Source organism: Chiloscyllium plagiosum, unplaced genomic scaffold (assembly GCF_037043375.1).
Source record: "Chiloscyllium plagiosum isolate Xiang-an unplaced genomic scaffold, Cpla_swu_hap1 HiC_scaffold_6, whole genome shotgun sequence".
NCBI classification, from domain to species: Eukaryota; Metazoa; Chordata; class Chondrichthyes; order Orectolobiformes; family Hemiscylliidae; genus Chiloscyllium; species Chiloscyllium plagiosum.
This window is the reverse complement of record NW_028270144.1, coordinates 72,780,306-72,807,496: the sequence shown is the minus strand read 5'-3', so window position 1 is coordinate 72,807,496 and position 27,191 is coordinate 72,780,306. Positions and strand designations below refer to the sequence as shown.

The 27,191-nt window shown below is 39.4% G+C and overlaps 1 protein-coding gene across 2 annotated transcripts in view; it reads right to left on the bottom strand.

Annotated features, from left to right (window-relative positions):
• LOC122550658 (transmembrane protein 182-like) overlaps window positions 1-27,191 on the bottom strand; it is a 54,444-nt gene that overhangs the window by 11,526 nt on the left and 15,727 nt on the right. The window contains exons 2-5 of one of the 2 annotated variants that reach the window (XM_043691740.2): window positions 25,397-25,573; window positions 18,225-18,318; window positions 10,603-10,698; window positions 1,722-1,859 (exon numbers count right to left, since the gene is read on the bottom strand). In XM_043691740.2, the coding sequence (XP_043547675.1) occupies window positions 1,722-1,859; window positions 10,603-10,698; window positions 18,225-18,318; window positions 25,397-25,573 (505 nt within the window). The remainder of the gene's footprint in view (window positions 1-1,721; window positions 1,860-10,602; window positions 10,699-18,224; window positions 18,319-25,396; window positions 25,574-27,191) is intronic. The other variant, XM_043691741.2, reaches the window with a different exon arrangement.

Below are 27,191 nucleotides of genomic sequence, written 5' to 3'. Positions count from 1 at the left end.
GCTGCAGCAAGTGCCAGTACTGTAAGTCACAAACACACTCCATGTGCCTTAAGCAATTTGTGATGTGTGAAATTTAATGGGGAAGTGCTGTGGGTGGATGAAGGGCGAAGACAGTCAGTCAGAGGCTACCATTATCGTCAGTCAGAGGGGACTAATCCTGTACTAGTCCAGGCAATACCAGCGTCCATCAGACACTTGGTCAAATGCAGGTCCAAGGATGCATGTCCTTGCAGTTTGGGGATTGGGCCACAATCAGCCTTGACAGCCAAATACAAATTCTCTGGGAGTTCACAGACAGGTAAATCCGAGTGCTGTGGTGTCATCTGTGTTGGGGCTGGCCTCTGGTCGTTTGGAGCTGTACTGTTAAGTCAGTCCAGGCTGGTAACCTATGGTGATGCCATGATGGTCATCAAGGTCACAGCTGCCCAGAACTTTTATGCCTTTAGCTCATTTCAAGGAGTAACTGGTGACCTGTGTGACATATCCACATTTTTTGACACCTCAGATGATGCTGATGGCATTTTCTCCACAATGCATCTTTTCGAATCACCCTTGACAAATGTGCTACTACCTGCACCCATGTTATTTTGAAAGGACCCAATCACCCACCCACAGTATTTGTGAACAAAAAAAGCTTCCAATCTATGAATTTTCAAATTACATCTTACCATCAACATCAAATATTGCCTCACAGTGCCAGGGACCTGGGTTCTATTCCACCTTCGGGCACTGCAACAATTCTAGGGTTCTATGAAATTTAACCACGGTTAAAGTATGTAAACTTTCATGGAGAAAGTGAGGTCTGCAGATGCTGGAGATCAGAGCTGAAAATGTGTTGCTGGAAAAGCGCAGCAGGTCAGGCAGCATCCAGGGAACAGGAGAATCGACATTTCGGGCATAAGCCCTTCTTCAGGAATGAGGAAAGTTTGTCCAGCAGGCTAAGATAAAAGGTAGGGAGGAGGGACTTGGGGGAGGGGCATCGGAAATGTGATAGGTGGAAAGAGGTCAAGGTGAGGGTGATAGGTCAGACTGGGGTGGGGGCGGAGAGGTCGGGAAGAAGATTGCAGGTTAGGAAGGCGGTGCTGAATTCGATGGATTAGACTGAGACAAGGTGGGGGGAGGGGAAATGAGACTGAATTCGATGGATTAGACTGAGACAAGGTGGGGGGAGGGGAAATGAAAGCGCCTCATCTTCCGCCTAGGAACCCTCCAACCACAAGGGATGAACTCTGATTTCACCAGTTTCCTCATTTCCCCTCCCCCCACCTTGTCTCAGTCTAATCCATCGAATTCAGCACCGCCTTCCTAACCTGCAATCTTCTTCCCGAACTCTCCGCCCCCACCCCAGTCTGACCTATCACCCTCACCTTGACCTCTTTCCACCTATCACATTTCCGACGCCCCTCCCCCAAGTCCCTCCTCCCTACCTTTTATCTTAGCCTGCTGGACACACTTTCCTCATTCCTGAAGAAGGGCTTATGCCCGAAACGTCGATTCTCCTGTTCCCTGGATGCTGCCTGACCTGCTGCGCTTTTCCAGCAACACATTTTCAGCTGTAAACTTTCATGGACAGGTTACAGTCTCTCCCAAACCAGAGGCCAATTGATTAAGTTACTCCACTCAAATAGGTTGCCTTTCTTTCCAAACTGAACTGCTATTTCATTAACTGGATTCTCTTTTCCTGCTTACAGTTTAATGCATAGATTCAAAATTCCACATACCAGCCAAAACAAAAAACCCGCCGCCTAGAAGGTATAAGGTATCACGCCCTTTGAAAGCTTCATAAACAATGAGTCCAAATCCAATTCCAATACTGAATACAGAAAACACAATCAGCACACTCCATGAATGACGGAAACCTATAAAAACAAATCAAGAATTAAATCTAACATCATAGATGTCAAACAGAATGAATAGAGGCTACAAGTTACGCGTTAAGCAATATAGTGACTTAAGTTCTATTAACCATGTAATGTAACTAAATTAAGATCACAATGTGCTCCTGTATCATCCCACCATAACAATGGGCCTGGTTTTGCTGATAACTGTGAGGTATTGACGTTCAATGTTATTTGCATGAAGAAGTTAGAACATTGCTGTCTGAGACGTCTTCTCTTCTAGAAGCTGACCTTTAATATCTTACTGAGATATACACTTGAATTACAAGAAACTGCATGAATTTGCTGTACTCATGTGATATTGACACCCACTAAACATACCAACCTGTCCATTCCCATGTAAGTAAACTCTGTTTTAAAATTTCCTTAATGCCACACAACTCTTTTGGTACTGAAAAGTAAGTGTGGAATTTGATTTTGTTTAGATCTGCATTATTAAACAAGTGCATTCTTGTTTCCATCTCATATTTTTCCGAGGAGAATCCTTCATTTCCTCTATTTTTGTACCTAATTTGACTTTGAATTCAATTCTAAATGACACTGCACTGCCGATTAATAATTCCCTAAACTGATTGATTAAAGATGCACATAATAACTTACTGTGTTCAAACCTATCCTAAATTCCCTATTGAGTACAGTGATTCTTTATTTAGATTAGATTCCCTACAGTACAGAAGCAGGCCCTTCAGTCCAACAAGTCCACACCAACCCTCCAAAGAGTAACCCACTCAGACCTGTTCCTCTACCCTATATTTACCCCTGACTAGTGCACCTAACACTATAGGCAACTTAACATGGTCAATTCACCTGGCCTGCACATCTTTGGAATGTGGGAGGAAACTGACGCAGGTATGGGGAGAATGTGCAAACTCTGCACAGACAGTCACCCGAGGCAGGGATTGAACCTGGGTCCCTGGTACTGTGAGGCACCAGTGCTAACCACTGAGCCACTGTGCCACTCACAGTACTTTTTAAAATTCAGGCTTAGGACGTCATTGGCTAGGCCATCATTTATTGCTCATCCCTTATTGTGCAGAGGGCAGTTAGAGTCAAACACATTACTATGGGTCTACAGTTACCTAGGTAACACTATCTATGTGAGACAAAATAAGGATGGCCATTTCCTTCCCTAAAAAATATGAGTAAACCACATGGGTTACTCCCTCAACAATCATTTCATGGTCATTCCATGTTGGGATTTGAACCGAGGTGAGTCTTTGGTTTAATAATCTAACAATAACTCCATTAGGCTATCACCTCCACAGTCAGTTTTCAGACAAGATCTCATAGGAGGTCTCTGGGCAAATGCATAAACAACAGTGCTAATTGTTCATCACTGCTTATATTTCTGTTGTTGAAGATATTGTGCAAAGGTTTGATATCTCACCATGATAAGCATGACTAAGCAAGAAAAAATAAGCAAGATTTTCTGTGGTTACACACAGCAATATGTTCGTCACTGAATTTTACAATCCATGTTCAATTCTGGCTCAAACTGAAAAGACTTTCATTTTCTGTTCCCTGTCTGTTGGAATGAAAATGAAAGTTCTGTCCTCTTTAACGTGAACAATTTAAATGTGCATCAGAATTTGCAATAGGATGCCCAACCTCTGATCTGTTTGTCAAAATATTTTTTCCCACAGTTAGGTTTCCAATCAATGTTTGCCCCATGATATAGATGGTGGGAAATACACAAGTATAATGTCACTGAATGTCAATGGGAAATAGATACTTTGGAGATGGTCATTACCTGACATTTGTGGTTTAAACATTGCAGTGTTCATATTGTTAGTGGTAGCTGTTTGGTCCCACTGCCTTCACAATGTTTCCTTGGAGGGTCTCCTTACCTATCGTGGATATAAGAAGTCTCTCCTCTTGCCCAATTCATGCACCAAGGCCTCCAGTTCTGCATCAGAGAAGCATGGAGTATGCTATCTGCCCTATAGTGCCATAGTCACTCTTCTTACAGGTCAGATATAGAGCTCCATCATCTCCCACTTTAGAAAAATCTGAAGCCAGAACACAGTTGCCCCTTGGTTGGTTCTGTCTGGCTTTAAGTAGCTTTAAGAGGTAGTGGTCTTGGTTGAGCTTTGGCCCCTTGCTGAGCCAGGCAGTCATACAATAACGTATTTAGTACTGGACTGCATTAATTACAGTTAGCAAGTAGCATGAAGGAACAGGAGTGGGTCAATTCCATTTTGGGGCTATAAAATTTTGACCTAGCACTCTAAATATGTGCCAGTTAGGTGTCCAGGGATGTGCAGGCTGGGTGGATTAGCCATGGGAAATGCAGGGTTTCAGGGATAGGACAGTGGCATTGGGTCTGGGTGGGATGCTCTTCAGAGGGTCGGTGAGGACTCAATTGGCTGAATGGCCTGAATCCCTCCACACTGTAGGAATTCTATGATTCTGTGACCACGTCAGTAAAATCTCCACATCGGTACTTGACCTAGTTAACTTCCAAGAAGTAAATCATGATGGTTACATTTATTAAGTAGAAACATATTAATGTAGAAATCACACAAAAAAACAATCCCAACTTTGACCACATGCTTTATAATTGTGGCGACACGCAACAGGGTGACTGGAGCAGAACCAGTAAAATGTCTTTTGGTGGAATGATAGGGTTCTTAAGAAGGTTTAGCAACAATGTACTAACAATTTTGTTATGGATTTGGTGTGCCTCACTACTGCTGTAGATTGTCATAGAATACATTTATAATGGAGTTTTGAAAGTTATTCAGGTTCAGGATAGATGCCAGCATCGAAACAAAATCACTCTATCAGCTTCTGAGAAAAGAGGAACATTGATTCTGATGCAGAAAGTGCAATGCCTTTTGTTTAGATGCATATTATATTGTAGAATTTCAGCGTAATGTTACACAGACACTATCAGACAAAGACAGGTCTATTTTGCATTAGACATAGAATCATTTGAAAAGAACATAAATTAGCTGGAAAACCTAACATAACTTTTGGATGTTGAGATCTTGGCGCATTAACTTGGTTGAATTCTTTGAAGATGTATTGGGCCTTGATGATAATGGTAGACTTGTGGTAGCTTTCCATCTCGTGTGATAATGATGTCCAGTTGCCTAGGTATTGTTCATATTCATTTTTAAGAGATTTCTGAGCAAATTATTTGGTGCCCCTGATGTTACATATTTACAGCAATTCTGTTGAAAAATCCAGTTAAAGATAATTACAACGTCATATATCTAAGCTGGAAGTGCATGACAGAGATATATATTTCACAACTCCAGTTGTTCACAGCCTTTCAGCTGTCTGTACTTGCATTTCTAGTTATTGCAGGAATCTTAAGAGTGAGAGCTCATTAGATATGAAGAAACACCATCAATCTCAAAAGTAAGCTGCAATCAAGCTATTAAAACCATGCAACTGTGCAAGTATTAATTGCAGTCAGCAATAGAACAATAAAGGATCTGTTCACAACAAAAATACAAGGCATTATGTGAAAATGGATTTGTTGAATGTTTGTCAACAGTTACAGGTAGTCGCTGTACACAAAATATATTTTCAGTTGTTAATGCAACTGAGATTTCTAAACATAATGGTGTATGTGTGGCCAACAACAGCTTCCAGATATACTTATTTCCACAGCCCACACTGTCTAGCATGGATGAGAATAACCTCCAACTGGTCTAAGTAGAAGAATCCTTGTAGTAAACAGGTTATAGTTGAATGGATTTCTGCAGTTATAAAGATATGGCATACATTATTACCATCTCTCATAGGAGGTCTGAGCTTTGAATCTTTCACCACCTGTCCTCCCAGTCCTCATGACATCATTGCAGTGGTTGGTGCATATGGAACAAAATTAGAGCCTTTCAAGCCCATACTCAACACAGACTACTTTCCAATCGAGAGCATCATTTCACTAATGCTACAATGTATCACTTTAAGTAATAAGGGGCAAAATTGTATCTAAGGTACAGGTGACGCATCCAGCAGCTGAACAGCCAGCAAGAGGCTCATGTCGTGTACTTTTAGGAAAAGCCTCCCATGTGAAGTTCCAGTCAGGCACTGAAATGGCTGGCTGTGGGGCTTGCTTGGAATCAAGAATCCCCAGGGAAGAAATCCTGTTGACAGAGATCCGTCAACCAATGAGAAGCTGAAAGCTCCATGGCTGCTTTCTGCACCATAAGGGGCAGTGGCAGCCTCTGACACCAAGCCTAGGATCAGCAAGTGACTTAGTCCACAGGTTAATGAAGTTGGAATGGGGACTGTGGGCAGAGGGGTACTGCTTAGAGAGTGTAGGGACTTGGAAAAAAGGCAGTTGCTTTCAATGCCCTCTCTCCCCCTTTCACACTTCACATTGCCAGTTGATTCAGGCAGGCATTGGTTGTCTTTGAACAAAAAGTTTAAACAAAGGGCACATCCTCAACCTCAGATTCAATTGAGTTTGCTTTTCATGCTCTTCATCTGTCAATCAGCCTGCGACACTAGAGAAAACAGAGCAGTCCTCACCCTCCAAAAGGAAAATTATGAATTGTTATGTACTAGTTGTATTGCATCTTCATTTTTAAGCATGCAAGATGAGTCAAATAAGTATGTCTCATTTACCAGTTTTAGAGTCTTTTCCTTCTGATCCAATAAGCTTGCACATATGTTTTCAGATGTCCTGAAATGTGACCTTACTTCAGGAGAGGACATTAAGTTCCACCCAATGAGTGAAACATTTAGATTAAAGGTGAACTCCATAAATTAAAAAGTTACAGCAATTGAAAAGACACAAAAAATGCTTGAAATCAGACCTTCTGTGAAGTACAAATGTCTGAACAAAATCACTCCATCAGCTTCTGAGAAAAGAGGAACATTGATTCTGACTCAGAAAATGCAATGCCTTTTGTTTATATGCATATTATATTGTAGAGTTTCAGAGTAATGTCACACAGACACTATCAAGCACTATAAGTGCTTCCAAATAAACTTGTTGGACTATAACCTGATGTTGAGTCATTTTTAACTATTAGAGAAAGATAAGTCTGTTTTGCCTTAGACATAGAATCATTTGAAAAGAACATAAATTAGCTGGGAAACCTGACATAACGTTTGGATACTGAGATCTTGGCTCATTAATCTGGTTGAATTATTTGAAGATGTATTGGGGCTTGTTGATCATGGCAGACTAGTAGACTCGGGCAGCATTCCATCTCGTGTGATTTCCAACATGATGGCCAACTCTGAGTTAAGCATTATTTAGTGTGACCCAGGAAGCTCAAAATCACATGGCAGTTCCTGCTGCATTTACTGCAGAAGTCAGTGCACTGAATAGGTACGTAATCCACTGGCCATTTGTTTTCTCTGGGCTTATTTGGTCAGCCGAGCTTTCTGTTTCTTCTCACCTCTTCTAATGTCCTTAGAAAAAGTCAGCCTTCAGAAGTCACAGCTGTACGCAACTGTCTTCCAGTTGTCAATTTCGGTCATCTACATGTCTCGCTTATGCGTGTCCTCGGTGTGGGCATGTAACATCCAGCAGGTATTTTCTTGTTATGAAGAAAGGTTACTAACTAAAACATTGCCTCTGCTTGCTAAAAGTGAAGTCTCAGGTAGACAGGATAATGAAGAAAGCATTTGGCATGCTTGCCTTTATTGATCTGTTATGAAGAGGTGGGTGTACCGTAACATTAAGAGAGATAAAAGCTAGCAGTGACAACACCAAGTGTTCTCAATAAGATACAATGAAACATGTGGTCCAGCTGTTGGGGTAGCTAGGGTAACTGATTGCCTGGAGACAAAAACAGGTTCAAATTAGGCCAATCAGTTTAAATTATACCCAAAAAATTACCAAATTCCAATCCAGTTTGAAATTGGTATATTGACAATCTTAAAAGCCAATGACTTAATCCAATGCTTTGTGGGTACAAGACCAGGGAAAATTGACCAGTTGGGAGGAAAACTGCCAAGCCAACGGCATCTCCAAACTGCCCAGAGAATAGTTCTCTTAAAGGTACCTTTAGTGATCAGTAACCTGTGAAGCAGAATCCCCAAGAAGAAGGAAAGAAGACAGGAATACAGAGAAGAACCGGAAGCTACCTGGTTTTGAGATAGGAAGTTTAGTTTTGTAAATCTTAATCATGAGTTTTATTGGACTAGTATTATAGAAGGGAAGGTAAAGGGTAGTTTAGAGGAAGGAGTTGTAAATAGTTGTCAGTTAATTATTCTCTGTTATATTTTAAGATATAAAGTTATTAATTTTTACTTTAAATAGTTCTTGGCCTCTTGAATTTTCACATATTACTGCACAGGATAAATCTTTTCTGTGTTGCTGCTTTAAATTAATCAGGAGTGTTTACCCCTTGTTGTAACAGATCAATGCATTGAGTACAGGAATTGGGAGGTCATGTTGAGGCTATACAGGACAAGGTTAGGCCATTTATGGAAGACTGTATTCAATTCTGGTCTCCCTGCTATAGAAAATATTTTGTTAAACTTGAAAGGGTTTGGAAAGATTTACAAGGATGCTGCCAGGGTTGGAGAGCTTGAGCTAAAGGGAGAAGCTGAATAGGCTGGAGCTATTTTCCCTGGAATGTCGGAGGCTGAGAAGTGACCTTATAGAGCTTTATAAAATTATGAGGGGCATGGATAAGGTGAATAGTCAAGGCCTTTTCCCCAGGGTAGGGAAGTCCAAATCTAGAGGGCATATGTTTAAGGTGAGAGGGGAAAGATTTAAAAGGGACCTAAAGGGCAGTTTTTTCACACAGAGGGTGGTGAGTATATGGATTGAGCTGCCAGAGGAAGTGGTGGAGGCTGGTACAACTACAACATATCTGGATTGATATATGAATAGGAATGGTTTAGAGGACTTTGGGCCAAGTGCTGGCAAGTTGGACTAAATTAATTTAAGATATCTGGTCAGCATGGAGGGGTTGGATTAAAGGGTCTGCTTCCATGCTGTACATCTCTATGAATTTATGCTTCTTTCTCTGCAAACATTTCCTGATCTGCTGAGGGCTTCCAGCATTTTCTGGGCTTTAATGGATGAGTTAGAAGAGGTGACTGGAACATTGGCCAAAGACATTTGTAGAAAAGGATAGAAGTTTGATAAGGGTTGAGATGATTGAATAATTTCTATCAGTAATGGTGTCTGTTTTGTGCATCACTTGTATATTGATTTGCAAAGATTCTTGAATCTGTTTTTTAATTCCTGTTATGTCTGATACTTCATGATACTGGTAATTTTTTGCATATTAAAAGCATCAAAGGAATATGGAGATAAAGCAGAATTATAGCATTGAGATAAAGGATCAGTCAGGATCATATTGAATATGTAACCACGTGGATTGGGTCAAACAGCCAAATGTGATAAACAAACTTCAGAACCTCTGAGTCCCTGACCATGTCCTAACAAGCGATGCCAAGAGTACGTCAGAAACAGCAAACATTAAAACTGTCCTGATGTACATTGTTCAGATCTCACTACTGTGGAGGAGCACTGAGGGTGTAGAATTCATAAATTCAGGTTGGTGTTCCAGGTCAGATCACTGTGTTTTCACTCTCTTACTTAACTTGAGCACAGCGGCTACAGCTTTTGCAATGTGTGTGTTAATTTCAGTAGTAGAATGCTAGAGTTTGTATAACCAAGATGTGTGAATCTACAGCCAATCTCCAGCATTATACTGTCAATATTGGTATATGTCATTATGGCAACATCCTGGGCCATTTCTTTTTTCTTGATGCTGATGTTTATATCAGATTCTTTCCAAGTATAAGAGTTGGTCCCTTTGCCACTGAAAGTATTCTTCATTGTAGAATTCTAATGTGGCATCACCAGATAGACCACAACTCTAATGAGGACTGGTCATCTTTTGTTTTGAATCTCAGGCAGACAAGGTTAAACAGTTTTCCATCAGTTCTGCTGTGTAAATTGGAACTTTTTGCACAGGAACTCAAGGTGTAAGACAGCAGCAAAGTATGTCAAAATGTGTTGGCACCAAAACATAATCCAATTCAATCCCACTACTAATCTTAAAATGTTGTAATGTTGCCCCACCACAGTTGACCCTACCCATAAGATAGTCTTGGAAAGAGGAGATCAATTGAACAGATTTGCAGGGCAGCCAATTTTCTCAAGCAGCTTAAAAATACATTAGGTGGAATCCTGCAATGGCCTGAGCAAATTGGGTTTTATATATCCAAACTGATTGTCTTTTTTTTACATATTGGTGCAACAGGGTACTTACCTAATGTCCCACAAGATACATTTCATACTGCTTTTGTAAATTCACTTTACCTAGAATATTGAATGTTTATCCAACCAAAATTAGGGCAGCACGGTGACACAGTGGTTAGCACTGCTGCCTCACAGCGCCAGAGACCCGGGTTCAATTCCTGACTCAGGCGACTGACTGTGTGGAGTTTGCACATTCTCCCCGTTTTCTGCTTGGGTTTCCTCCGGGTGCTCCGGTTTCCTCCCACAGTCCAAAGATGTGCAGGTCAGGTGTATTGGCCATGCTAAATTGCCGGTAGTGTTAGGTAAAAGGGGTAAATGTCGGGGAATGGGTGGGTTGCGCTTCGGCGGGTCGGTGTGGACTTGTTGGGCCAAAGGGCCTGTTTCCACGCTGTAAGTAATCTAATCTAAAAAATTGCACATTTCTGAGACAATTGTGCAGTTCTACATTGATATCAATAGACAGAAGCAAACCCATTTTGGCTACAATGTATTAACTAATACAATGCTTACCAGCAGCAGAATCATAAGCTGAGCTGTTGAGGTTCAGTCTTGTTGGAAATGGGAGATGGTAAGCTTCAATACAGCTTTTTGAAGGAGCTTGTTCAACTAAATAGTACAGAAGATGAAAGACATGAGCTACACCAATACATTATATTTGATATGAATTTATGAAATAGGAACAGAAGTAGACCAGTCATCCATTAAAGCACACTCTGCCATTCAAAAAGATCGTAATTAACCTGTTTGTATTTCAAATTTTACACTCCCATCAACCCCAATAACCTTCGATTACCCAGCCCAACAAGAATCTTTCTGTCTCCATCATAAACATATTCGATGGCCCCACTTCTGCCATATTCTGAAGCAGAGAGCTAAAAGTCACATAACGCTCACAGAAAAATATTCTCTTTATCTTGGTCCTAAAATGATGATACCTAATTTTAAAACAGTGTCCATTTGTTTTACACTTACCCACAAAATGAAATATCCTTTCCACATTCATTTTGCCAAGACCATTCAAATTCTTACATACTTCAGTCAAGTCATGTTTTACACTTCTAAACTCCTGTAGATACCTTAAGACCAAGAAAGTGAGAAAGTTGGGACAGAAGTCGGCCATTCGGCCCATTGAGTCTGCTCCATCATTCAATAGATCAAGGTTGATCTGGTAATCCTCATCTCCATATTGCTGCCTTTTCCCTTTTACTATTGATTTCCTTAATGATCAAAAATCTAATTCAGAATATAATTATCAAAAGTAGGGTCAACAGTTTTCTGTGGTAAAGAATTCCACAGATAGACTACCTTCCAAGAGAGAAAGATTTCTCCTCATCTCTGTTGTGAATGGGCATCTACTTACTCGGAGATTAGGCCATCTCGTCTTCAATGCGTTCATGAAGGAAAACAACTTCTCTGCATTGACCCTTCCAAAAATGTCTCCTCTCATTCTTCTAAATGCTAATGAGTGCAAGCCAACTGACTCAACCTTTCCTGATAAGAAAATCTCTCCATTGCTAGAAACAACCGAGTGAATCTTATCTGGAGTGCCTCTGAAGCCAGTATGTCTTTTTGTTCACAGAATTCAGGCTGAGGTCTGATTATGCCTTCTACAGTTTTAATAGGACTTCCCTATTTTTATATTCCATTTCCTTTGAAATAAAGGTTAACAATTTATTTGCCTTTTCTATTACCCACTGATCACTGATGCCAGTTTTTTGTGATTTGTGAATGAGAATTGCCAAATCCTGCTGTTCTGTAGCTTACTGCAATCTTTCTTGATTCAAATAATATCCAGTTCCTCTATTCTTCCTGTCAAAAGTATAACATCACATTTTTCCACGGTATATTCCATCTGTCAAGTCTTCCCCCCCCCCCACCCCCCCCCCCCCCCCCAAGTAGCCTATCTAAACCACTCTACAGACTCTCTATCGTCTTCACCATTTGCCTTCCTATCTATTTTTGAGTCATCTATAAACTTGGTAATTTCACTTCTATTGGTTACAGATTGTAATCCTGAAAGTTCCCCCTTAAGCCAACTCTTTGACTTCTAGTAGTCATTGAAATTCAGATTCAAATTGGAAATAGAAATTCAAGCATGTTACATCTACTGGTTCTGTCTGCAGACATTATGTCCCTTTTATGAAACCATACTCACTCAGTTCGATTATACTTTGTATTTCTAAATATTCTGCTGTTGCATCCTTTACAACAGACTCTAAAATTTTCTCAATGACAAATGTTATGTTGACAGGCCTATAGTTACTTGCTTTAGTCTCCATTTCTTTCTGAATGAAGGTGCTACCTTGGCAGTTTTCCAAATTTCTGGGGTTTCTCTCAAATCTAATGATTCTTGGAAGATGACTATGTGTGCCTTCTACTATCTCAGTGAAAAAAACCACAACCTGCCAACCTACCTTCATCAGACAACCTAAATGTTCCCCTATCAGTCCAGTCCAGTCAACCTCCTCAGAAACAGCTCCAATGCATTTACATTCTTCCTTAAACAAGAAGACCAAAACTGCACCACTTTTGAGATGTGGTCTCACCAATGACCTATATACCTGAAGCATAACATCCTTGCTGTTATTTTTTTCCAATTCCTCTCAGAATAAAGGGGACCATTCCTTTAGCTCTATTGATTATGTGTTGTATCTGCATATTAACATTTTGTGATTCTAGCATCAGAAAACTTAAGTCTCCCTGCAGCTCAGAAACCTGAAGTAGTTCTCCATTTATATTCATTCTTCCTGCTAAAGTGGGCAACTTTAAAAATTGCTACTTTACACTCCATCTGTCAGATTATTGCCAGTTTACAAAAACTATTGTATCCTTCTGCAATATCTTACATCTTCTTCACAACATACTTTTCAACCTATTACTGTGTCTTCTGTAAATTAACAACTATACTTTCACTCCCTCATCGAAGTCATTGATGGTAATTATGAAAAGGTGAGGCACAGCACAGACCTCTAAATGACTCTACTTATATTTTGTCAATCAGGCAAAGTACCCTTTTATGCATAATTTCTGTTTTCTAAACATTAGCCAATCTTCGATGAATACTAATATGCTACACTATAGCATGAGCTTTTACTTTTGTCATTTGAGGTGCCACGTTATTAAGTGCCTTCTGGAAATTCTGGAAATACCTCTACTAACATTGATTTATCCACAGTGCATGTTGCTCCTTCAAAATGTCTAATAAATCAATTAAACACAATTTCCCCTTCACAATATAACCTCTTTAATGATTGATCATAATACCTACCTTATGACAAGCATTTTGGTGACTCAACAGGCCTTTACTTTATTCTCTGCCTTTTCCCCTTCTTGAATAGATGGGTTATATATGCCACTGCCAGTCTGACAGAACCTTTCCTGAATCAAAGGAGTTTTTAAAAATTTACACCAGCACATCTACTATCTCATTTGCCATCCCTTTTAAGGTATAGTCCTAGATGCTTGATGGTGTGTAGCTCAAATAACTTGTTTAGCATCACTTTCCTGGTATTTGTAATTTAACTAAGCTCTTGTCTCTGTTCCACTTCATGATTTAGTGCCATCAATGGGATTTTTTTGGGATCCTCCATAATGAAGACAAAAGCAAAATACTTTTTCATTTCATCCACCATTTCCTTATTACCTACTATTAATTTCTTTTTCTCACTCTGTAGAGGATCAACACTCATTTTACTTTTTTTTATTACATTTGAAACTCTTGCTCTCCATTTTAATTTGTAACCAGCATCCTCTTATACTATAATTTCTTCATCCTGATTAACCTTTTAGTTTACTTCTGCCATTCTTTATATTCGGAACAAACATCTGAAGCTGCTGCAGTTTTGTGTAGTTATATGCTATATCCTCAAGTTTGATTCTCACTTCTTTACTGCTCTTCCTAACATCTTTACTTAACCATGGTTGGTGCATCCTCCCTTTATAATTTTTCTTTATATTGGGAATACATTTATTTCAAATATATTGAAATATTCCTTTAAATGTCTGACACTGTTTCTGTACTGATTTATCCTGAACCTCATATGCCAGTTCACTTCAGCTACCTCAGCTTTCATGCCCTTAATAAGTTGAAAACAGTAATCTTAGACTAACCTTTTCTCCTTCAAATTGGTTCCAAAATTCAATCATACTGTAGTCTTTGTTACCTAAGGGTGTCTTTACATAGATGTCTCGAAATAACCCTATCATATTACACAATACCAAATTTAATATAACCTGTATTCTAGTACTGCTCTAAGAAACTAAATCGAAAGAAGTCTATGAACTGCATCAGGCTACTACGGCCAATTTGCTTTTCCCACTTCACATGTAGAGAAATAGTCATCCTGATATTGCTGATCTTTATCACAATCACTCAGTATTTCTTCTTGTATTTTTAATCCTACACTATGGTTACTGAAAGGGGGCCTGTGGAACACTCTCATAACGATTTCTTTCCCCTACAATCCTCATGTTCACCAATCTGATTCTATTTACTGATCTCCTGAACCAAGGTCCAGCACTTGTGCCAGCACTAAAGGTTGCTAACACCAAATCTGCAGTATATATTTTCAATATGTGCATTAACTATTAATTTCGTATCCCTCACTTTCATGCATGGAATGTTAATTCAGTGCAAAGTTCAGGCTGTTAACCATGGCTTTGTTGGTAGCACTCTTGTCTCTAAACCACAAAGTCCTATGCTAAATGCCCCACTTGAGATCTTGAGCACATAGAAACATCAGTTCAGTACTGTGATGGCACTGCACTGTTAGAGATGCCGTATTTCAAATGAGATGTTAAACTGAGGCCCAGATGTCTGGACAGGTGGTGTATTAGATCTGAGACACTATGTCAAAGAAAAACAGTGGAGTCACTGCTGGTGGTTGGCCAATATCTATCCGTCAACCAACAACACAAGAAAAAAGGTTATCTGATTATCATATTGTGTAGCTACATTCACAATGAAAAGAAAGTTGGTGGAAGATGAATGTTAAGGGTCTGTGATGCCAATCCAATAAGGACAGAATGTCCTCAATAGACCCCTGGTTCAATCCTTTAAGCAGTGTTTGTTTATTCAATTTAATGGTTGCTGCATTATTTGTTTCTATGCTATTCAAATGATGCAAACAAACTAACTTACATTAAAGAGAATCAAGCATGTTATGTTGATTCCTTCTCTACAGACAGTAGCAAGCCAACTGACGGGCTTGGACAATGTTACTTGGGGGATGTACATAAAACAGAGCCCCAATATACCCAGGTTTGATCTCCATGAAAGATAGTACATTTATAAACATCTGTTTAAATACAAATTATATTAGAAATAAGATGGAAGATCAGATTTCTTTTGCCATGGAAGTATAAGGCACTCTGTGTCCACTACCTCTTCAGGAGGTGAGTTCCAAGGATATTATGATCAAGGATTTCCAAACTACTTCACATCTAATTAAGGTCTGGTGAGATATAGTTACTGTTGCAATGTTGGGAAACAGTCTGTCATATTGGCCTCTAGGATTCAAACACTGGTGGCTGTGGTTGGGATAATTTGCTGTTATGAATCTCCTTTTCATGATAAGTCCAAAGGCTTGTTTAATTATCCATGGTAGAGTATATATCACAGTAGATTTTGAACAATAACAGGCACTGACATAACAAGGTATATTTCATTGCATAATATCAATAAATACAATGAACATTAGCTAGTTAGGCACAAATGCAAATACCAGGAGCTAGGTATGTCATGGCTGCCTCCACTGGTACCTCATGCAAGACTAATTGATTCTTCACCCAAAGACCTTGCTACAGCATCAGGTTAGGTGAAGTTACTGCAAATCCAACATTAACTCTTTCAGAACCATTACCTTATACAACACTGCCTCACAAAACATAGGAAATCAAATAACCAGATAATCTGCTTCAGAAATATTAGTTGAAGAATAAATGTCAACATGTTTCTGATTCAGTCTGAGAATTTAATATTAATTTTATTTTGAAATTTCATTCATGCCTCTTTCCTACTCTTTCTCAAACAGTAAACAGATCAGCCTTCACTGATTTTAGATTGAATGAAGTCAGGATAACACGTATTTCTCTAATTTCTGAAAATGATCCCGTGGACATGGTCTCGTGGATGGGAATTTGATGGCAAAATATTCCAATGAACTCAATCAGTTTGCTTTCAAAAGTTTGCTTTAAAGAGTTAGAACAAGGAAGATACTGAGTATAATTTTGAATTGATACAATGATGTAAAAATAGATATCAAGGAATCAATTTTCCACTAGTATGCTTGTTCTCTTTGACTTCAGTCCTTCTCTAGTCGTTCCTTGTCTTCTCTTGATACCTTCCCTTCTCTTTCTCTTCCCATAAACAGTTTTCCTTTTCACTGAGGCTGTAAAATGCCTACAATTTCTTTGATTGAAGTTTCCCATTCAAATTATTTTTTTTTTGCTTTCACATACAATTTCTGCCTCATTTTGTAGCAGAGCAAATTGCTCACCATGAATTCCTTGATTCGATGTTCATATTTTGACATTCAGGTCAGAAGATTTGAGCTGAGGAACTGAGTATACACTCCAGGCTAACGTGTTTCACTGGAGGACCAAGGGAGTGCTGCAATTTAGAAGGTGCGACTATACAGGTTGCATCTTTCACTGAGACCCCTCCTTCCCCTCAGCAAAAGAGATGTTCTAATATTCTGGTTGAAATTTATTCCTCAACTAATGGTTCTGAAGCAGACTATCTGGTTATTTGTTTCCTACATTTTGTGAGGCAGAGTTATATGAAGTAACAGTTCAGAAAGAGTTAATGTTGGGTTTGTGTTAACTCCACCTAATCTGATGACGTACCAAGGTGGTTGGGTGAAGATCAATTTGTCTTACATGAGGTACTAATGGAGGCAGCCAAGACATATCTGACTCCAAGTATTTGTAATTATGCCTAACTAGTTACTGATAATTGCAACTATTGATACCATGCAATAAAATATACCTTGTTGTGTAAGGTTCTGTTGTTGTGGGAGTGTAGTTCTGAGCTTACAATCAGATCAGTCTTGTTGTGCTATTTCTGATTTTGCAAGCCTTCCATATCTCAGCACCATCTGTAAAATGAGAAAGCCATGCTAACAATTCACACACATATCACTTCTGTTCAGTTGGAAAAATCTCACATTTAGAACACTTTGCAAAGTCAAATTATAATTTGTGTTCAGTAAAAATTATAATAAATTTAAATCAATGATGTGGAGTTACAAATACATAATTAGAACAAACAATAATCATTTCTGAAAAGATGAAATTGGTCAAACACAGTTCCATAAGGTCAAAGCTCCACGAAATTTGCATTGAAAATGCCCAGAAATTACTGCAGGTAATAGGAGTGCTCGAACACTTGCTGCATTTAAATGACATCCACTAGATACTATTTTCACAGGCCCACCTACTCATCTAGAATGAGCAGCTTATTGTCAAATGGATGGTTTAAGTGTACTCTACTGATATCTGTTAAGAAATAATTCAAAATTCCCAATGGATATCAATTTTCTTGAAAAAAGAAAGCTACATTATAACAGTGATTTAAAATTAAGTAACTAGAGGAATTATGGATGATATTAGATTGTAAATGCCTGCGTTTTAGTAGAGAATGGCCAACACATTCATAAACAAATTATAATAATTCTTAACTGGCATTAAAAGGAAATGATTGATCAATGTTAAAAAAATTCTAAGTTGGGTGACAATATTTGGAATGGAAAAAGATCGCAACCACAATTCATGAAATAAATCCTTTGCTTTTATGTGTTGAATTTGTGCTCCCTGGATGTTGCAAAGTAAATTACAGCTAATTAATTATTTTTAAGTTCAGCCAGTTATTGTGTTAATAAATACTAGAGTGAATTCTTTAAAGGAGTGAATAAACAATTCTGGTATTATAAAAACGAGGGAAAATTGCTTTAGAAAATTTGAGCCTACAGAGGAGGGTGAATGAATTTATAACTTCACAAGGAAGCAGCCATGCATAGCTTATTGTTCATATTACTACCTCTTGAAGGTTCTGTATTTCAAATGTTCCGCACTTTGCAATCTGTAAGACACTGTTTATGTCCAATGTATACTAAAATGGTCAGCTCACTCACAAAACACGTATGTTGAAAAACTGTCCTCAACATGCCGCACATCCATTGTACAACTCCAGAAGAAACCTTCATAGTGAAACGTCTTCCCAGATACCTGAGGAGAAACAAATGTAACTTTATTTAAAATAACAAAAAACATTTTTCACACGGTCATCTCTTGAATTGAAATGAAAAGTTTCAATGATTAAATTACATTTACTATTGAATAGGAAAACTATTTTTAAAGTTTCATATTTTGGCAACTCAGTAAAGTTATCAAGCATTGTAAAGGTCAAGTATGCCACAGGCTGAGAAAAAATCTAATTTTCCTGTCTTTTTCACAACAGTATGACTTAAGCCCCAACTCTGGACAAACACTGCAGGAGTAGAAACTTTTACAATTACACCATCTCTCAAGTGAATCCAATTACTAATTTGTTTCATGAACCCATGCAGAATGAGGGCTAGGTTAAAACTAATAAACCTATCTCCTATATATTTTCTACAATCAACTGAAGAACAGGATTCTGTGAAATTTAAGCCAAATGGTAACAGGCTATTTACCTGCTCTCTCTGCAGAAGGTCTGTAAAGGAGATTAGACCTTGTATTAAGACAGCTGGAGGTTTTCGGAAGGATGTCTACAATCTTCCCCAGAACCTCTGGTTGTTCTCAGAGGTGAAAGCCACTGTGGTACAATCATCTGTTGGGTGGAAGTGTCCAATTTAAGTGATCAATTAAAGGCCAATTCCCAAACCAACCAGATTTTCCCTGGCTGATTCCAATGATGGGAGTAGCCTTCTTTCTGGTGCCCCATGGTGCATGGAGAGCCTGTCACCTCCACCGGCCCATAGTGGTAACAGTTACCCCAGCAACTGCAGCACCACCTCTTCCAGGCACCCCACATGATCATGGGGTCACCAGAACAGTATATTTAAAAATGCCTTGCCTACAAGGGTTTCGCAGCCTGAAGGTGTCCTCTCATTCACCCTGCCATCTTAGAAGTTGTCATCTCTGTTACTGGTTATCCTATTGCTGCTAAGCCATCAGCCCGTGACAGGCCGTGATTGCTGACCAGTCAAATATCACCCCATGACCCCATTCAACTGTGGGGGCCTGGGACCTGTTTTTAGTCCAAGCAGCAGGACCACCCAACTTTTGGTCAAATTCCATCCAATGTGTCTGAGTAGAATTGGAAAGCTAAATGAATACACAGTTGAATTTAATCATAAAACTCTATTCTTTGGTTGTCAAGATTTCTGGAGTGGATCTTTTAAATAGTAATAGAATCAGTACCGGAAGGAAGCAGGCCTTTCAATTATTTATGTCTGCTGTATGATGACTCTTTACCACAGGGAGATAGGGAGGATTGCAGATGCTGAAGAGTCAGATTCAATAAAGTGTGGCACTGGAAAAGACACAGCAGGTCAGGCTGCATCTGAAGAGCAAGACTGTCAACATTTCGAGAATAACCCTTTGTCAGGATCTGCTGTGCCTTTTCCAGGGCCACACTTTATCGAATCCTTACCGCAGTCATGTTGGGGAAAGATACAGCCAGTAGATTTGCTGTTTCTGTTCTCCTTTTAGGTTGCGGTCGAAAGGGATTGATAGGTGTGGTTTAATGTGGTTACAGAAATCTGCTTGATATTTTGATGAGAAGTAATTCTTGTTTGAAACAAGATGTGGCTTATTGCATGAAAGCAATCATGTATGCATTTAATTGCTATGATAGACATTATTATATTGAGTCTAGATTAGAGTGGTGCTGGAAAAGCACAGCAGGTCAGGCAGCATCCGAGCCTCCTGCTCCTCGGATGCTGCCTGACCTGCTGTGCTTTTCCAGCACCACTCTAATCTAGACTCTGGTTTCCAGCATCTGCAGTCCTTGTTTTTACCATTATTATGTTGATGTTAGGTGTGACTCCTTCAAGATCAAAATCTCTCCACCCACCTCAGTCAATATAATATCATTATTTTGAGATAATACATAACTCAGTATATTAACCCTTTCAAACTCTTTTATAAAATCTCTCTCCAAGTTTTTTTCTCATTATCAATATTTATGTGTTTGTGCAGATAATTGCATTTATCACCGCTCCACCTCCCTCTTAATTGTTGACTCCACAAAATCAGATGATTTGAAGACTTTACTACCAGAATGTGCTGCCTTTGGTGTAGAAAGATTGATAGGTTTTTGAGTTGAAGGTTGTTGACTTTGACTATTTTCTTGATAGTGTGAGGGCTGTTAATCCCTTTAATCTGAATGGCATTTTATTTCTTGGATGTCCTGAGGATGACTTCACTGAGGATGTAATACCTTCTAAAACAGGGAATGACTCCATTGTAACATCTGGAAGACTATTAATCTCAATCATTTCTGTTGCAGAAGTTGGCTGTCCTGTTGGAACAAATGTTTTTCTTTCTACAAAACTCTGAATACCTGGACCATGCAATTTGTTTTAGACATAAATATAAAGAACTGTGGATGCTGGAAATTTGAAACAAAACTAGAGAGTGCTGGAGAGACACAACAGCTCTGGCAGCACCTTTAAAGAGAAAACAGAACTAATGTTACATGTCCAGTGATCCTTGATCAGAATGGAAGGCTTTTTCCTGAAGAAAGGTCACTGGACTTGAAATGTAATTTCTGTTTTCTCTCTCCATTTGCTATTGTGTTTCTCCAGCACTTTCTGAATTTGTTTTTGACTGTACCCTGAATCTGTGGACCTTGGTCACCCCATCTCAGTTGTGGACTCCATATAGTGATATGCACCGTAACGTCAATCTAAAAAGCAGATTTTCATTCTCATTTTGCCAGAAAATTGGTGCTGAACTATGTAGACTATTTAAACTGTTAATTCTGTTGGAGATTTTCATTTTACCTTTGTGATTGTATCATTGGTACAACCAGAATATTCACTCTTTTACTCATACTACTTGAGCATTGTTTTTTCCTTGTCATGACCTCCATTACTGGCATTGCTGGTTCTTCCTCGGGAGATAAAGAAATGGAAGTGTTCTGTTTGAACTTACGTCTTCTCAGCATCTATCTTCAAACTTAAATCAGTCACAATGATCTCTTCACTAAGTTGTAGTGCACTCTGAATTATATCAATTGGAACATTCAGTTGTTAGCTCTTGTAAGCTGTGTTGACTCTTGCCTTCTGAGCCGTTTTCAGTCTCATAAGAGTGGAAAATATTTCTATTAACCCTGTCCAGTAAAAGGGTTGCATTTTGTTGTCAGCATGAAATAATCCTCTTCCACTCTCATAGCAAATTTCAGTGGATATTGTCTCCTGTTTGGGTTCTGACAGAGTCTAGAGAAAGCTCAATGAAATCTTCAAATAAAAGCAAAATATTGCAGATACTGGAAATCTGAAATAAAAGCACAGAGTTCTGGAGAAACTCAGCAGGTCCGGCAGCAATCATGAAGAGAGAAACAGAGTTAATGTTTCAGGACTAGTAGGACATTTCTTTGGAAATCTTCTCCTGGTTATCCCTTAACCAAAATTTCTTTGATCTGTTCTCCATGACTGGGGCCATATCCAGTTTTGGCATGATGTTGAATGGCTACAGGATAACTGACTGTTCCTGGACCAGTTGTTCCTTGATATTAAATTGTTTAATTCCTACAGCTGTTTGAAAAAGTTGAGATCAAATCACACATGCACGCACAGGAGTGAGAATTCTTGATTGTGAAGCACATGTGCAATAGTCTAACTATATGTATTTCACTTATTTATCCATCTAGTAACTGTGGTGACTTTTTAAACTTTCTTCCCTTGCCCATCAAAGATGTCAACTTTACTCACAGAGATGTCAACATCCATTTGATACCTGGCAGAACCTCAACCTGGAATGGGTCTTACAGTTTATCACCACCTGATGTGGTCTGTAACTGGCAAGTGAGGCTAGTGCTCCATATCCCTGGAACTTCTAGTTCACATTTGCATCCAAATATCTCTTACTTTGTGTGAGGAAAGGTGTACAGCATACATTATATGTTGTGATTTGGATTTTAGACTAGAGGCAGATGGATGCAGCTCCCTCTGTGAAGATTTTTTTTTAAAAAGTGATCAAATCTCCTTTGGAGTACTGACACAGTTGCATCAATTGACAGAACGCATGTGATTGCAGTCAAATGCCTGGGTGAACCCCAGTGTTAATGAATAACACAAAATACTATTGTGTTTATGTCAGAGTAAACATAACAAGGTCATTGGGATTAGTCTTGACTTCAAAACAGAATTTTCAAGGATTCATCAGTTCAGATGAATCATGGTTTTAGCTCAGGGGTACCATTCACCATAGCCAAAGGGTTTTAGTTTTGTGGAGCTTCCCAGCCAGGAAATTTACATGGAAGTCTCCATGTTGTTAATTTTCTGTAAGATCCTCGAGCAACCCTATGATAATATCATGGAGTTGCTTCCCAAAGGGTGTAAATTGCACATTGTGGGCAGAGTTAGTCAAATAATTTGAATATAGAAGATCATTAGAACCTAGATGACAGTCTCTTAGTAATGTAACAATGTTCTTTGAACACAGTGTCATAACTTTCCACAAAAAGTCCAAGCTCATTGACTTTACCTTCTCCTCAGCTCTTTCATCTTGAACCCAACCCTAAAAACCAAACCCTAAAAACTAGAACTGAGAACATTTGGATTATCCAAATTGAAAAATGGTTTATGCTAGCCAGCATGGAAAGGAATAGTGAACTTCTTTCCACAATACCAAGAGAACAAACTGGAAGGTATCACTTACAGTCAGTTCTTCTATAACGTGATGGTTGCATTCTTGTGTTGCCACATATTATAGAAAAATCATGCTTAAGAAACAGTGCTTAAAGTGTTGGCGATGTAATCACGTTACAGCCAACACACGTTTTAAAAGTTCATACTTTAGAAACAGAGTCCACAATTCGACAACTCCATTACAACAAATTTGCGTTGAAATGCGTATTATAACAGAAGGACTGGTAAGTAAAAACTTAAAGGGAAATAGATTGAGATATTGTATTGATGCTTGTGTTCAGAATTTTCTAATTGTCTTCGATATGTATAAAATTTTGTTTGCTATTTCCTTCTTTTGTGTAATAAACTGATGTCTTATTACGAAGGAACATCTGCAGTCTCATGTGACTATGTTTCAGTGACTAACCTTCACATTAACCAGCTGCAAAAGATAAACATATGGCCTATCAAGCCTGGGTTTCATTCTGGGATCTGACTTGTTCAGTACTGGATAAAGTTATCCTAGACCCACCAGACAATAAGACTGCTCTCACATTAGAGAGAGATAGATGACTGGTGGTGTATAACCTGAGGCTCATTAAGCCTCAAGCAAGTGGAGAGGTTGAGAAGGACAGACCTTCATGGTAACCTCAATTCACGCAGAAATTAACCCACACTGTCACTTTGCATCACAAACTAGCCACCCAGCCAATTGAGCAAACTGACTCATCAGCTGGGCTCAAAAAAAAGGACTGAAATGCTTTTTACAATAACTGTAGATTCTGCTTGTAGAAACTTGCACAGGTTTATCTTCTGCAGAGTTCAGCTCTTTTAACTGTTGTCTGTCATACAAGCTGTCTTCTTCGGGCTATGCTTGGAGATTTCTTCAAAGCTTTCTGGAATTCATACTGCTGCTCACCATGTTGCATGATCTTATCTTCAGCACACTCATCTTGGTGAAAGATACGTCTGGTAGTTTTACTGTCACCATTCTCCTTTTAGGTCAGGATTTAAAGGACATGACTGACTAGTGTATTGTGATAGGGAAAACCTACGTGGTATCTAAAAAGAAGAGCCCCTTGCCTTAAACTACATGACATTTATTGCTTGACAGCAATTGGGTATAAATTATATTGGTATGATAAACATTGTTAGTAAGTCTTGGAGAGCAAATTTAATGTTAGGCTTGGTTCCTCAGAATTTAAATGACATAATCATATTGCACAGTGCTTAATCTCTGCCCTTTTCAAACTCTTACCACCCTGTACAACAGTATCAATACCAAGTCTCTAAAAGCACAGTTTAGTTAGTCCCACTCACTTGCCCTTTGCCAGATGCAACTTTCTTTTCTGATAATTATCCAATCTCTGTGTGAAAGCTATAACAGTAATAATTATAAGGATTTTACTAAAATGTTCAACTATCATTTTTGGTGATATTTAAATTTTTCCATTTTAGATTTTTTTTCCCAATTCCAGTTTGAGTATGGTCTCATATTTCAATAAACTAAGTCATATTTATAGTTCTACAATTGAAAGTCTGCAGTGACGGTAATACATAATTAAAATTGAATTTTGTTTTGAGTAGTTGCATATGTCTAGTAGGTATATATTATTTAAATATGGTGTAAAGCCAGTTCGACAATCACTTTCAAACACAAGATACTACCTCATATCATTCTCCCAACATCTCTATGCTTTCTGAATTGCAATAGCACTTGTCCTAGCAATGTCTCAAATTATTTTCATTCCTTTTTTCATCTCATTACAACATTTCTGTGTCTCCCTCCAGCTCTGTTGCCTTCTAAAAATTCTATATTCCTCCAATACTGTTGCATATTCAAATTTCCTTCATTTTGGGACGGTGGTGGCTTTACCTTAACTTTACTTACCTTTAGCTGTTTGGCTTCTATTCACGGTCTCACATTGTATAATCTAGTGTATAGCAGGAATGCACTGCTGAAACCTTCAGGATCTGTTTTTTTTCCACAATTTGCTTTATCATTTTATGAATTCCATTTCAAGTTACTCTTCGCAATATTTAGAAAATGCTTTTACTTTGGCACAATGATGTGCTTGAGAAAAATGCATGCATTTCATCACCTCCAGTCCTATAATGTAACTACTTCCAGAAATTTGTTATAAATTCTGTGTCTTACAATTGTGTCCTCCACAACCACCTGATGAAGGAGCGATGCTCTGAAAGCTAGTGCTTCCAATGAAACCTGTTGGACTATAATCTGGTGTTGTATGATTTTTAATTTTGTATTCCCAGAAACAGTGATGTGTGGGTTTTCGGCTTCTCCACAATGTGTTTTAGTATCACAGGTATGTTTATCACTGTATAAAGTAGAGGGAAAATATTTCTGAAATATTGTTCTTATGTACATTTTAGTTACTTGCAACACATTTACAATAAAATACACTAGGATATAACAACTTTTTACAGTACTAATTAGTTCTTACTTTGTTGAATAAGTTGTAGGATCCAGGAAAATGTTTGATTTTTTTCATAGTTTCAGCAATGCTCCGTCTTTGAATGTGTCCTTTAGGTGGTCCATCATGCTCACTTCGATTATGCGGCACATCACTGACTTGTTTTAGTATTGGAGTTGGATTCTGTTTGAGCGCAATTTGAACTCTCTGGAAAAAAAAATGATTAAAATTGATTGCGACACAATAAAAAGCCATTGTGAAAATCAACAATGTCATTAAGTAATTCATGCAATTTATTACAATGGCACAATATTTAATCAAAATAAACATTAGGCTGCAGCTTGTTCCTCTATTTTGAATACTATGAATCCATACTATTGTGGTTTGTTCGAAAGCTTAACATTAAATATACTATATTATCAAAATACATGGGCAAAGAACTTCTTGTTTAGATGCTGAAATGCCACAATCTCAGACTGTCAACCAAATCATTCATTTAAAAATTTTAAAAATGGCGCGGTAGTAGTTTGGTCAGACAAGGGAGGCGCAGTAGTAGTTTGGCGCACCGACCTTTACACCGCTGAGGCTAAACGCCAGCTTGCGGACACCTCCTCCTACTGCCCCCTTGACCATGATCCCACCTCCCACCACCAAACCATCATCTCCCAGACCATCCAGAACCTCATCACCTCAGGGGATCTCCCATCCACCGCCTCCAACCTCATAGTCCCACAACCCCGCACCGCCCAATTCTACCTCCTGCCCAAAATCCACAAACTTGACTGCCCCGGCCGACCCATTGTCTCAGCCTGCTCCTGCCCCGCCGAACTCATCTCTGCATACCTCGACACGGTCCTGTCCCCCTTAGTCCAAGAACTCCCCACCTACGTTCGGGACACCACCCATGCCCTCCACCTCCTCCATGATTTACGCTTCCCCGGTCCCCAACGCCTTAACTTCACCAGTCCAGTCCCTGTACACCTCCATCCTCCATCACGAAGGACTTAAAGCCCTCCGCTTCTTCCTTTCCCGCCGTACCAACCAGTACCCTTCCACTGACACCCTCCTTCGACTGACTGAACTGGTCCTCACCCTGAACAACTTCTCTTTCCAATCCTCCCACTTCCTCCAAACCAAAGGAGTAGCCATGGGCACCCGCATGGGCACCAGCTATGCCTGCCTCTTTGTAGGATATGTGGAACAGTCCATCTTCCGCAACTACACTGGCACCACCCCCCACCTTTTCCTCCACTACATCGATGACTGTATCAGCGCTGCCTCGTGCTCCCACGAGGAGGTTGAACAGCTCATCCACTTTACCAACACCTTCCACCCCGACCTCAAATTCACCTGGACCTCCCTCCTAGTCCTTCAGACTCCTCCCTCCTCTTCCTAGACCTTTCCATTTCTATCTTGGGTGACCGAATCGACACGGACATTTACTATAAACCGACCGAATCCCACAGCTACCTAGACTACACCTCCTCCCACCCTGCCCTTTGTAAAAATGTCATCCCATATTCCCAATTCCTTCGTCTCCGCCGCATCTGCTCCCAGGAGGACCAGTTCCAAAACCGTACAACCCAGATGGCCTCCTTCTTCAAGGACCGCAATTTCCCGCCAGACGTAGTCAACGATGCCCTCCACCGCATCTCTTCCACTTCCCGCTCCTCCGCCCTTGAGCCCCGCCCCTCCAACCGCCACCAGGACAGAACCCCACTGGTCCTCACCTACCACCCCACCAACCTCCATGTACAACGTATCATCCGCCATCATTTCCGCCACCTCCAAACGGACCCCACCACCAGGGATATATTTCCCTCCC